General features: G+C 49.7%; 5 protein-coding genes across 5 annotated transcripts; 2 read left to right on the top strand and 3 right to left on the bottom strand.

Moving 5' to 3' along the window:
- Positions 1 to 368: 368 nt before the first annotated feature.
- On the top strand, positions 369 to 1,619 carry M438DRAFT_378690 (Clavaminate synthase-like protein; the record flags this gene model as incomplete). The annotated part of the gene is made up of 3 exons (XM_029908840.1): positions 369 to 747; positions 809 to 1,485; positions 1,566 to 1,619. The coding sequence occupies 3 exons, from the start codon at positions 369 to 371 to the stop codon at positions 1,617 to 1,619; spliced, it is 1,110 nt and encodes a 369-aa protein (XP_029754919.1).
- Positions 1,620 to 2,791: 1,172 nt separating this feature from the next.
- Positions 2,792 to 4,271, top strand: M438DRAFT_307466 (NADPH-dependent medium chain alcohol dehydrogenase; the record flags this gene model as incomplete). Its single annotated transcript, XM_029902301.1, has 6 exons — positions 2,792 to 2,841; positions 2,892 to 2,995; positions 3,046 to 3,105; positions 3,168 to 3,300; positions 3,351 to 3,745; positions 3,803 to 4,271. 6 exons carry the CDS (start codon positions 2,792 to 2,794, stop codon positions 4,144 to 4,146), a joined length of 1,086 nt encoding a protein of 361 aa, XP_029754918.1. The 3' UTR covers positions 4,147 to 4,271.
- A 710-nt stretch (positions 4,272 to 4,981) lies between these two features.
- M438DRAFT_285062 (uncharacterized protein) lies at positions 4,982 to 5,935 on the bottom strand (the record flags this gene model as incomplete). The annotated part of the gene is made up of 3 exons (XM_029901502.1): positions 4,982 to 5,130; positions 5,182 to 5,858; positions 5,913 to 5,935. The coding sequence occupies 3 exons, from the start codon at positions 5,933 to 5,935 to the stop codon at positions 4,982 to 4,984; spliced, it is 849 nt and encodes a 282-aa protein (XP_029754917.1).
- Positions 5,936 to 6,722: 787 nt separating this feature from the next.
- On the bottom strand, positions 6,723 to 8,603 carry M438DRAFT_307461 (MFS general substrate transporter). The gene is made up of 2 exons (XM_029902300.1): positions 7,886 to 8,603; positions 6,723 to 7,830 (listed from the first exon to the last, which is right to left on the bottom strand). The coding sequence occupies exons 1-2, from the start codon at positions 8,484 to 8,486 to the stop codon at positions 6,770 to 6,772; spliced, it is 1,662 nt and encodes a 553-aa protein (XP_029754916.1). The 5' UTR covers positions 8,487 to 8,603; the 3' UTR covers positions 6,723 to 6,769.
- Positions 8,604 to 9,443: 840 nt separating this feature from the next.
- On the bottom strand, positions 9,444 to 11,413 carry M438DRAFT_340391 (MFS general substrate transporter; the record flags this gene model as incomplete). Its single annotated transcript, XM_029904315.1, has 6 exons — positions 9,444 to 9,754; positions 9,908 to 10,274; positions 10,328 to 10,729; positions 10,780 to 10,978; positions 11,032 to 11,161; positions 11,212 to 11,413. 6 exons carry the CDS (start codon positions 11,411 to 11,413, stop codon positions 9,444 to 9,446), a joined length of 1,611 nt encoding a protein of 536 aa, XP_029754915.1.
- Positions 11,414 to 12,651: the final 1,238 nt, after the last annotated feature.

Genomic DNA, 12,651 nt, shown 5'->3' with positions numbered 1-12,651 from the left:
ATAATCTGACCCCGACCGCTTGGTAGCAAGCGGTCATGATCCTTGACACCGCTCGCCGAGATAGCTTATCGACTGACGTGGTTGGCCCCAAGATAACCATAAATGACCCCCACATCCGGAATCCAAGCACCCTATCAAGGCCTACAACGATCGCAAGAGTACGCTCATGGCATGTGATCCCGGAGCAAAGAGCACACAATCTTCTGACCCCCAAGGCATACATATCCACCTAGATACAGGCTGTAGAGTAACCGCCGGGGGTAGGGAGGCTGATAACCAAGAGAACCGGCCATCCGACACTCAGATATAACGAGCCTCAGCAAGGATACCAAATCTGCAACATCACACTCAATCATACAGTAGCGATAATGGCGACTACCGTAACACACACGAAGCTACAACTCCGAACTGCCTACGGACCAGTCTTCCGTGACGTCCTCATCAATCCTCCTCGTCTGGCCACCGCAGAAGAGATTCCAGTCATCGACTTCGCCGATTTGTATGGCGATACTGAAGCCAGATCGAGATTCAGCCAAAAAATCAAGCATGCAGCGACTACCTATGGTTTCTTCTATGCAAAGAATCATGGTATCGATGAAACTGTGATTGAGAAGGCGAGGAAGCAGGCCTTGATATTCTTCAAGCAGCCAGCAGAGGAGAAACTCAAAATCTCGACTGCCAAATCAAAGTTCTTCAATGGATACTCTGCACCCAAAACGACCCAAGTCAGCGAAGGAGAGTCACTCGGTAGGTCAAGTCTCCACAGTCAAGTGTATTGACATAGTCTGAATTAACATATTGCCACAAGATCGCAAAGAAAGCTTTGCATGGCGATACGATGCTCAGTATGATCCCGATCCGAAAGACCCCTCTGCCATCCCAGCTGAAGTTGCGGCACACCTACGCGGCGAGGAATTTGTCTGGGAAGGAACCTCAAACCTGCCTAACTTCAAGACGGATATTCTTACCTACTGGCAATCTGGTGTCAAACTTGCGCGTCGTCTGATACAAAGTTTCGCCCTTGCTCTGGACTTGCCAGAAAACCACTTCGACAAGCTGACTACGTACCCGGGTTCCGACGGTGTGCTGAACTTTTACGAGGCCAACACGCCTGCCGAGATTGCTGCCATGAACAGCTCTAGCAAGAGCGGGGATGTTGGCCTCGGTAGCCACACAGATCTGCAGTGCTTCACGCTACTGTGGCAAGACGAGGTCGGCGGGCTGCAAATCCTGACACCTGAAGGTCAATGGATCATGGCGAAACCTATTCCCGGCACGCTGGTGGTCAACATCGGCGACTACCTGATGAGGTTGACAAATGACAAATTTAAGAGCACTGTGCATCGCGTCTTCAACTGCAGCACTTTCGATCGCATCAGCATGCCCTTCTTCTTTGGCTTCAACTTCAACGAGAAATGTGGCGTGTTGCCCACCTGTATAGACGAGAGCAATCCGCCAAAGTACGAGCCTATCTCATGCGCCGAGGTATGTCAGCCTACATCTGCGATTCTGCTAATCGAACAAACCTTGAATACGGATATCAATACTGATAATACGATTCGCAGTGGACACAATTGCGCTTCAAGCAGACTCAGCTTACAAAAACGCTTGCTACATAATACCAAGCTAATAGACAAATACATATGGATGGCCAATCTCAAATGACTAGTCGAGCTTTCAGTTCCAGTCTCACTTTCGAAACATTGTCAAGAAGTATGTCAAGCCATATACCAGTACCTGTCCTAGAGAATATCGTGTGTTTCCTCAGCTTGGGAAATCCTGTCCGGTGCTCGGAGATGTTCGCAAACACAAGGTCGATGTATCCAGAGATGAAGTAAGAGACTAGCCTCCGGGTGAATCTGCCGGTCGGAAGCTGAACGATCAGTAACGCTTGGTGCAGGATATCCTAGCATGTACTCGAGTACGAGATGACTTTCGCTGTAGATGTGAGTGCGATCACGCTTTCAGCACAGCGTTGACGACGCTATGTATACAATCTCCATGAGTACCCTCTACTCATCGATACATAGACAAAATTCCAACTTTAGTCTATGCTTGTTGGGAAGTAATGCGATATTGGAGGCTTCAGGATCTGGATGGCAGAGATTTCGTGGAGGATCTCCGCATCTTATCTGATCCTGCAGATGTGACCCTGCTTGGATGTGCTTATCGTAGTGACGAGCTCATAGAGGCTCTATTCTCTACTGTAACACCTCTATGATCATTTAAGAACAATTCTCTGATGATTGATATGTCGAAGGTGTAAATCGCGAAGGGCTTGTTCCGTTCTTCGTTTCAGAAGAGAAATTCATCTCCAACAACGCATCTCGCGACAGGAGCCTTCTGCCAAGCCGAGTTCTGCAACACCACGACTGAGTTTATTCTGTCGTTAAGTTGTGATATAGTCTCATGGTCAGTCTCATGCGCCTTGTTCAGGACCATGTTGCATATTCCATTCTACCTCTGCGATAACAAAAGCAACTCTTCTATAATTCGCTAATAGTTGCCTTCACAGCAGCAGATCCGGGGAAAGAATTAAGGTTATTTGACATGGAATCCAGAAGGATGACGGAACGGTCGATCAGCGGAGGCTCCGGAAAGCAAGCAACAGCGTCATCATGTCATAGTGAGTAAAGCCAAACAACGAGGTTCGTATGTGTATAAACGCTGTCGCTGTACGGACTCTTTGTGTTCTTCTCATACCACTTCTCAATTTTTTCTCGCAGCAACTTGTTCCTCTCGTAGTTAGCACATCACCTCACGCAAAGCCCGTCTTTTCTTATCCACAACCATGCCTTACCCGGAGACCGCAACTGGATTTGTTGTCAAGGATCCCAAGAAGTATGTGGCTTCTCGCCGAAGCTCAGAACACATATTAACGTTAGCGACAGGTGGCAATCTTTCCACAAGGAAGAATTCAAGCTCAAGACATTCAAGGAGGATGATGTCGACATTGCCATCGACGCATGTGGTGTTTGTGGTTCCGACGTCCACTGTAAGGACTTTCAATGTGTCGAGATAAGGATCAGTCACTGACGTAGACAGCTATCACTGGTGGCTGGGGTGAAACTCCCCTTCCTCTCTGTGTCGGACACGAAATCATCGGTAAGTAGCGACGCAATGCCTTCGTTTTTGCTTGTTAGATTGTGACTAACTTTTCCGCCCAGGCCGTGCAGTCAAGGTCGGTAGCAAGGTGAAGGACATCAAGGTCGGCGACCGTGTCGGTGTCGGCGCTCAAGTCGGTGCAGACTTGACTTGCGACAACTGCAAGGCTGACCAGGAGAACTACTGCCCCAACCAGTGAGTCCTATCGTAATTACGAGTATAGCCTATGCTGACGACATCTCCAGGGTTGACACTTACGGTGCCAAGTTCGACGATGGTGTTGTCTCCCAAGGTGGATTCTCTTCCCACATCAGAGTCCAGGAGTACTTTGTGTTCAAGATTCCCGAGAACCTCGATACTGCCATCGCAGCCCCAATGCTGTGTGCTGGTTTGACGACCTATTCACCACTCGTTCGTCTGGGCTGTGGTCCTGGCAAGAAGGTCGGCATTGTCGGAATTGGAGGTCTCGGTCACTTCGCATTGATGTGGGCACATGCATTGGGTGCAGAGGTCTTCGCCATCTCCCACACCAAGGACAAGGAGGAGGACTCAAAGAAGCTCGGTGCCGACCACTTCATCTACTCTGGAGACAAGGACTGGGCCAAGCCATACGCCTTCAAGTTCGACTTCATCTTGAACTGTGAGTTGTTCGCTCAATGAGACAGAGTAAACCACCTACTGACATGACAATGCGTAGGCTCTGACATGACCCAAGAGTTTGAGATGTCCACTTACCTGGGTACCCTCAAGGTCATGGGCCGCTTCCACAACGTCGGTCTTCCCGACTACGATCTCCCAGCCATGAAGGCTCAAGACTTTGCACCCAATGGATCATACATCGGCGCCAGTCATATTGGCAATCACCCTGAAATGGTTGCCATGCTTGAGCTTGCCTCCAAGCAAAACATCAAGTCGTGGATCGAAACAATTCCCATTTCTGCAGAAGGCTGTGCAAAGGCAGTCACTGGTGTGAAGGAGAACAAGGTTCGTTACCGCTACACTCTTACTGGATTTGATGAGGCCTTTGGCAAGCGCTACTAGTCGTGCTTTCTGCCGACCGTAATATTTTGGAAGATCTTGGATGATATTGGATGTAGTGTGGTATAATCTTGGATGATAATAAAACGCATAATACCGTAATGGATGATGCCTTTTTCTTGTCTTTCCTGCGCAACCGTGTCGGTTCGCCGTGATGATTCGTAGCCTATATTCGTCAGCCCCAGTCATGATAATCTGTCACGCGTGAGGCTTCCGCAGTGTCTGATGGCCTCTGATCTATAGTAGCGTCCGATGAGAGCTGCTTGGGATGATGCTTTCTGTAAAGAAATGTCAAGAGCGAAACAGCGACGACGACAATGCAACGGAAGAAATTCGTGACGAAGCCCGTGCGCACCCATCCATCTCGACTCGAAAGCTCAAGTCACTCAACCAACTTCTTTCGCATCCTCGACAACAACAACACACCCGACTTTCGAATCTCCCATCATGCGCCCGAGTAAATGACTCAGCCCGTTCTGGAAATGTCCAAGTCGAAAACCGCGACCTCGTCGAACCATGTCGCCATGACGCCCGCGCTCCACGTCAATCGTGACCACCCGCTCTACTGGTCTGGTGTAGTAAGGTCGAGGGTGATGCAAGAGATGGAATGAGAAGAGATATACCTACGCGTGATCTAGTACTGGCAACTCTCAACCAGCTGTCAATGCAGGAGTACCAGCACGTCTGCCGCAAAATATCAGCTCAACACGTCGCTTCGTCCAAACAGCACATGTCGCGGCGTAACTACAACCCAGGAGTCAATGACGCCAATCTTGCTTGGAAAGAAACATTGTTCGCATTATGGCTATTTACAGACAAACTCCAATCATGAATCCACTCAAGCTTGCGTCTTGATGTAAGGGATACCAGTCAACTTGTACACACGCTCCGACAGCTGTGGCTTCTTTCTAGGTTCAGATCTGTTGTGGGGGTCAGGCTCGCCATTCCTTGATGCCTGGTTCCTTCCCATGACTTTGCAGTTGGGCCCTGTCTGATGTCAGTGATCTTTCTCGAATAGTTCGTGATGGCAAGACTTACAGTGAGTGGTACCGAACCAACCCTCAAACACGACCTTCTTTCTCTGCAATTCCTCCTCAGAGGCTTCTGTAACGGGCATGTAACATGTGTACACACAGAAACGGGACTGATCAGTTGTGGAAGAAAGGTTGTAATGAGGTGTGCGCGAGTCCCAGAGAAGAAGATCTCCAGGTTCAGCGCAGACCTTTGTCCAACGGCAACCGTGGTCTTCAAGCCACTTCATGCCCTTGTCTGTGAAACCATACCACTCGGGATTCCATGCAGGAATGGGTGTTTCTGTGCCGGCGATCTCTTTGTGGAATTGCTGACTCAATAAATGTGCTCCTTCGCATACGATCAACCCACCATCATCGGGGCCGTTGGGCAGGAGGTTGACCAAGCCTTGCAGACATCTGAAGCCATTCTTGGTGGGGTCTTGATCTTGGTGAGGCCAAGGCTTGTTGGGAGGCAGATCTTTGCGGCCAGCGAGACCGAAGTTGACGGCATCGAAACTGACAATCAAGTCTTCGGTGTTGAGGACGGTTTCAAAGACGGAGAGAACACCAGGTTCAGCACGAATCTCCCATGCAAAGTCTTCATGGGTGACGGCGTAGTCGAGGCACATGCCTTTGTTGTTGATCTCGGGGAGATGCTCGCTCTTCCATGTGCTGCGGTCGTTGCGATCATATCCGAGGCCGCTGTGATGTGTCAGTGTGTCGTCTGTCAACACCAATAAAGTGAAATGAACATACAAGTCTTCCAACCATTGGTGCATACGGTTCGCGTAGTTGTCAGCTCTATCCTTGGGAACAGCACCCTTCACGACGGCATAGCCGTTCTTTGCAAGATCGGTCTGCCAGTCATTTTCGCCGACAAGGTAAATGGCGGTCTTGGGAACTTCTGTGTGGACCTCTGAGAAACCCATTGTGTATCGTATGAGTATGTGATATGGTTGGATGATGGAGATGGTGAGGATGGAAGGAAAAGTCGACTGAGATTGTGAAATAGCGCTGTTATATCCTTTGCTGGGTCCTCCGAGCCGCTGGAACCTTACGCCTGACTTGGAGATGGAGGTACCACGGACAGCCTCGCCCACTCGATGCTGCTGGCGAGTGCATCCGACGGTGGAAGAGTGTGGGGTGCGGGGTTGATCTGCTGAGATGACGCCGAAGTGCACCGAACCGAGTGCAGCCCCCGAGCCGACCGAACCGATCGTTGGCAAATGTGGAGGACATTGAGTTCAGGAGACTCCGTGTGAGTTTCCGGCATGAAACGGTAGTTCGATAGTCGTATGATGCTTCGTGATCCAGACTTGGGCGATGGTTGAGCTAGTAGCGCTTCTTCCTGCGATCAGATTCGATACTCGAAGATGTTGGCTCGAGATTGCGATGTCCGCTCTAGAGCACCTGAGAGACCCATGTTTTCGAATACACAAAGAAGAGGCGAATAGTCAAAGCCTGGTTGTCACAAGATCGGATCACAAATCATACCCAGAACGCCGAAGTTTGGATGCTTGTGTTTACTACAACGCAGGTTCATTGATGGTATGTTCTGTCTTCCATATATCATCAATCTTTCTAAGTACTACATAGAGTTCTTCAATTGCTTGTCAGACATTTATTTTCTTCTCGACCATATCCCCGCTGTTCGGAAGAGCCTCTGCACCTTTCGGGGCCACCACGGTCTCTTCCACCACTGCATCGTTCTGTTCATTGTGAGTTGGCTTTTTGCTCACATCAATCTTGCCAACCCAGAACGTCGACACAAGCATGACTCCACAGAAGGCTGTGTAGAAGATCCACATGTTACTCAATGCTGCAGCATACTTCTTCGAGTTGTCACCGCCACCGGCAGAAACATGTCCATTGCCGGTCAAAGAATCAGACCCGAGACCTCTCTGCAATACTACGCCTCCAATGACGATGGAAAGGGAAGTGATGAGACTGCGGAGGAAAGTGAAAGCAGAGTTGGCGGCTGCGACATCTCTCTGCTTGACTACGCTTTGAAGAGCAATCATGGGAGCCTGGAATAGCGGGCCGACTCCGATACCAGCAATGATTTGAAACAAGATGATCTTCCAGATGACAAGCTTGGAGCCAAAGTTGATGAACAATCCCGTGCCGAGCGTCATGAAGAAACATCCGAACCATATAGCAGGTCTGACCTTGCCGGTCTTGCCGATGAACATTCCAGTGGCCATAGTGCAAAGAGACAATGGTAGAATCAAAGCGAAAAGCAGTACACCCGAGATAATGGGCGAGCGTCCGAGAACCGCCTGAAAGTACAAAGCCAGGTAGAAGTCGAACGCAATGAAGACGAAGCTGTGACAGCAAGCTATAGTAAGTGCTGCACGGCTGGTACGTGAGGCAAACACCTGTATGGGAATCAGGGGGACCTTGGCGAATCTCCATTCCCAGATCATGAATGCTGCAAGGAGGAAGACGCCGAAGATGATCATGCACAGGGTGTAGGCGGATGTCCATGAATGTTGATGACTGGCACCACTTTCCAGTCCAAGAAGGAACAGAATGGCTCCGGCGGCGATCAAGAAGCAGCCAGTCCAATCGAGCTCTTTCAAGGTCTCTTTGGCTGGAGCTCTCTTGATGTTAAGTTTGAGGCAGAGAACGGCGAGGACGAGTGAGATAGCGTCGAGTGGCAGATTGATGTAGACTGTCAAATGACTGATTAGCTTGAGCTGTCATGTTTGTGGGTGATAAAAACTTACAACACCATCTCCATCCGATAGTCGACGTAAAGACACCTCCAAGCATTGGACCAAGAGCGCTTGCAATAGCCCAAACGATTGCAGATAACCCATAGTACTTTGCGCGATCTTCCAGTGGGAAGATGTCACTGATGATGATGGTATTGAGGATCATCAGACCACCACCTCCAATACCTTGCAAACAGCGACCTCCGATGAGAATCAAAATCGAATTCGCAAGAGCGGCTAGCAGACTTCCGGCAAGGAACAAAGTGTTTGCGGCAAGAAGAGCAGTCTTTCTTCCAACGACATCTGATAATTTCGCCCAAAGTGGTGTTGATGCTGTGCTTGCAAGATTGTACGCGGATCCAACCCAAGTGTACTGAGCAGATGTGGCGTGTAGACTGCTCGCTATCGTCGGAAGTGCTGTCGCGACGATTGTGATGTCGATGGCGGCGAGAAATTGTGCAAGACAGAGTGAAAGCATCACAAGTCTTCTTCTTGTGGTTCCCATGGTGTTTTGGACTTTCTCCGATACACCAGTCTCCGTGCGACTCAATTCCAGATCCTGCTGGTTATTTCCCTGCTCTTCGATCATCGTCGTGTCGGTTTTCGACATCATGGCGTTTCCTGAGGAAAGACTGGAGAAGAAGTCAGGGCAACGACAACAAGGTGATTCATCTTGCGTGTTGGACCAGCCAACGGCACGGCATCCACCAGTCGCCGCATCGGCATCATGGTCACCGACATGGGAACGCGAAGAGTCGCGACTTGGGGGAAGCAAAATGCACCTTGCTTGGTTCCAGCCGCATCTCCGTACTCGACCGAAGTGCACGGACATTTCGGGACCACTTCCCGAGAAGCGCAGCTTCGGGCGCTTGCTTGACCGAGATGTTGCACTCTGTAGTGATCGTGCATTGCTTACGCATTTCGAGGGAAGGATGAAGTGGGTCGTAGGAGCGGGGTAAGCAAGTCTTCTGCTTGTTGGTTGTTTATCGTCCTAAGAAGGAGGCTAGAGAAGAAGGGAAATGTAGGCTTCAAGTTCGGAGGTCTCGAACAGGGTTAACCTCACGACGACATGTCTCTGCATTACTTCCTGTCAATCTGCGCGTTAACTCCGAAGATGGATGTGAATATAGCTGTGAATTGGTTCTCTAGGTATCTTTACTATGTTATATTGATCACAGTGGGCCAGCTTGCTGCCGGACGGAGATGTTGAATATCTGTGAGACCAAACTGTCTTTCTTTTCAAACATAGCGTTAGGCACTCACGAACGTCCTGTTTCTCAGATCTCTGTCTAGAAAAGCGTGTCCGCAATAAAACAAAAGACGTATCCAATATCATCGCTTGCTTCTAAAAGAATCAAAGCGGACAGCAAGTCTGGACTGTTCTAAAATTTCAACCATCTTTGACCCGGTGGAAATATGACTCTCATCACATGCGGATATCGGAGGAAGAGTGAGCGTAACCAATGAAGACAAAACATTCACATCTCGATCATGAATACGTACAAGAAATCATAAACTATATACAAATCTCCGCAAATCCGCTACACCACCGTTCATACAATCATCAATCTTACTCCTGCTTATCCTTGGCCCATCTGCCAGTGAAGGCTCTGATGTTCTTGCCCCAAACGTATACAGCAACACCCATGAGACCAAAAGCTGCAGTCAAAGCGGCAAAGATGCCGAAAGCACCATCGTATCCCTTGGCTTCAATCATAGGCTGGATACCATAGCTGACACCGAAGCTCATGACTCCTCTCATGGCGCAGACAATGACTAAGAGAGGTCCCGCGCGAGCCGGGTAGCTGTCGAGAAGGTAGGTGATGGCGACGATGTTGGCACCCACGAAAGCGAAGTAGTAGGCGGCGACGACCCAAACATCTATGATAGAAGAGTATGATTAGCATAGGCTCGTTGGGAAGGAGGTGATAAGATTCAACGCTGCCGATATGTAGCCACCAAGATCCGTCCCGAACATCAGAACATCATTTGGTGACTTTCGGCAGGTCTTGTTCATCGATATGGGAGGCTTACAAGTGAACCAGTGATAATGCGTTGGCTTCTGGGCAGCGAGTCCGTAGAGTACGCAAGAGAAGACTCCGACTATCAAGGGGAAGGCAAGAGGAATGATGCGGTTTTCGGGCTCGTGAATACCGCCATTGCGCTGAGCCTTCCACTTGACGATTCTGTCTGAGCCATGTCCGAGGATGGGAAGAGCAATGATGGCAACGACAATCTGTCCGATGCTGACGTAGCTGGCGCTGTCTTGAGACCAGTTGTATGGAGGAGCTTTAACGATATTTCCGTATGTCGTACCAATGGCGATGTTGGCACCGAGAGTCAGACCGTTGAGGCAAAGAGCCCAGAAGACGTTGGGGAAGAGAAGCAGACCGAACATTTGCTGGAGATACGTGTTAGTATGTAGGTTGATCGAAGATGGATTTTGTCTCTTACCTTGTAAACATTGAGAACAGCCTTCATATCAGGCTTGCCAACCCAAAGCCTCAGGTCAGAACGGAAAGTGCGAGGGGCGTAGCGAGCAAAGTCAAGCTCAGGTCTGGTGGTGCAGAGTGTGACGGAAGGAGAAGCCTTGTTGACAGTCTCCTCGACGTCGAAGCTGTGCTCGGTGGCTTCCTGGTATGAGGAGAGGGGGCGATCATACTTGGTCTCAGGCAAGAAGAGGGCAGCAAGGACAAATAAGACGGCCGAGAGAACAGCACCAAGACCATACCACCACTTGGGAGTGATGGCACCGGCAATGGGAATGGCGAATACCACGTAGATGGTGGTGAGGATGACTTGAATAGCTTGTTGGGTCATGAGGTATTTGCTGCGTTCGTGCAGGAAGTACATTTCCTACAAGGGTCAGTGCATGTTCATGAGAACTCAAAATCGCATAGTCTTACCTGAGTGATCATGGGAACAAGAGCTTCGCTCTGACCTGCCGCAAGACCGACGATGCAGCGAGCAGCAAGATGCATCTCGTAGCTTGTAGAAACAGCACAAAGGACAGCACCGACCACGAGAATCAACGTGGAGAGCAGAATGATAACGCGACGGCCGACACCGATAGCGAAAGGCATACCAATGATGTTACCAATACCCCTTGAAAAGTATGAGCCCTGTATACAGATCGATAGAACGCGTTCGAGACTTACATGAAGAGAGTAGGGTATGTCATCAAATGAGTGATGTCGGCGTAGCCCTTGCCAATTGCGACATATCCAGGGATGTAGAAGCCCAGTAGACCTCCAAACCCACTGACGAGCGACAGACCGAGAGCCGAAACTGGAAAAGTTAGACCGCGAAACCAATTGGTGAAAATTTGTCGTCCTTACAGCATGAGATAATGACCAAAATCAACCACTTTTGCCAGATAGGGCAATTCAGAGGGTCTTGCGGATCCGCAGTCGGCGTTGGGATGTAGACAACCGCTCCATCGGTCAGTTTGACGGTTCCCATGGTCGTGACCTGGTCGAGGGTCTTGGTATGCTCGAGCTCCTCGATGAACTCGACATTGTTGTCCTTGACGTTCCCCATGATGGCGTATTGATAATCAACGAACGAAATCGGTTGATGTAGTAGCGAGATTGTTGCTGCTGTCGCTAGTGTGGCGATGGTGTGGTGATGAGAAAAAGACAGAGAAGACCGTCGATCAGATGTGCGACTTATACACTTCGCTCGACACAAGTCACCTCCACATCTTGTCGGATGAGGTGCTGGACAAGGTGTGGAGGAGCGAGCGAGACGCAAGTCTCTGCGCCGGTAAATGTGGCTTATCAGCTGCAAAATTGGGGAATTGTCATCTGGTATACGCCAACAATACGCCTTTCGTGTCAATGTAGCCTCTCCGATTCGTTGAAGCCACCGAACCGAGCCACTAGTAAACCTACTCCACGAATTGAGATGGCCGAGACGTGGAGATGTGGGGGGCTAGCCTGGGGCTTCGGCGATCATCAACCTGGGGCTCGGGGCAAATGAGGGGGTTATCTTGCGTGCCACGATGGTTGAGACTGGTATTCGAGCAGTTGATTCAGTTGCTGAGCAAGGAAAGCTCGGTAATTGGATCTAAGATCTCGAATCCAAGCAGTCCAGACGTGGCAAAGTGGAGAGGACTCCCGGTCAGAGGGGTAGCTTTTGTAGGTCGTACATGGGATCGATTCGAGGAGAAGATGGTGCAAGGTGGCCAAACAGGTGCCAGAAAAGATGGGTAGTCATCGTTGTGATTGAAGGCCAGTCGATACCCTCGTGGGACCGGTTCTTGCTTTGGCAGGAAGTGAGGGATGCCATATTGTCCCGCGCTCTGCAATGGAGTAGATAAACCCATACCATTCTGACAGAGAGAACATGGTGAGATCCCACCTTGAACGTCATAGGAGCGTGTCTTTGCTGTCTCGAATCAAACAGAATATCCTCAAAAGCATGGATTCTGTATCTCTAGTGTCGTTCCTGCCGGTCCTAGTTCGTGCAGTGAGATTGTTAACTTCGACTGCTTTGCTTACGGTAATGTGTTTATTAGCAGCGATCTTACCCTCGAGCGTTCCTCGAGTCGCTTCTACGTCACAGCATACGGTAAAATATTAGACAGATGTAAGCGGAAGGATTCCATTGCGATATCGTATCGTGCATTATTATAAAGTCCATTAGCCTCTAGCAATCCTTTACGCCTACTAATCGCAGTAGTCGATCTAACATCTCTAGCTTCTATAATGGCTTATCCTTGTTCTTCGGACAGCCTTTGCTATCTCGCATCGGCGACTCTAACGTAGGGCGAATGT

The sequence above is a fragment of the Aureobasidium pullulans genome (assembly GCF_000721785.1).
Source record: "Aureobasidium pullulans EXF-150 unplaced genomic scaffold scaffold_42, whole genome shotgun sequence".
Taxonomy (NCBI): domain Eukaryota; kingdom Fungi; phylum Ascomycota; class Dothideomycetes; order Dothideales; family Saccotheciaceae; genus Aureobasidium; species Aureobasidium pullulans.
Note: the sequence above shows the minus strand (reverse complement) of the source record. Positions and strands in the feature narration are given on the sequence as shown.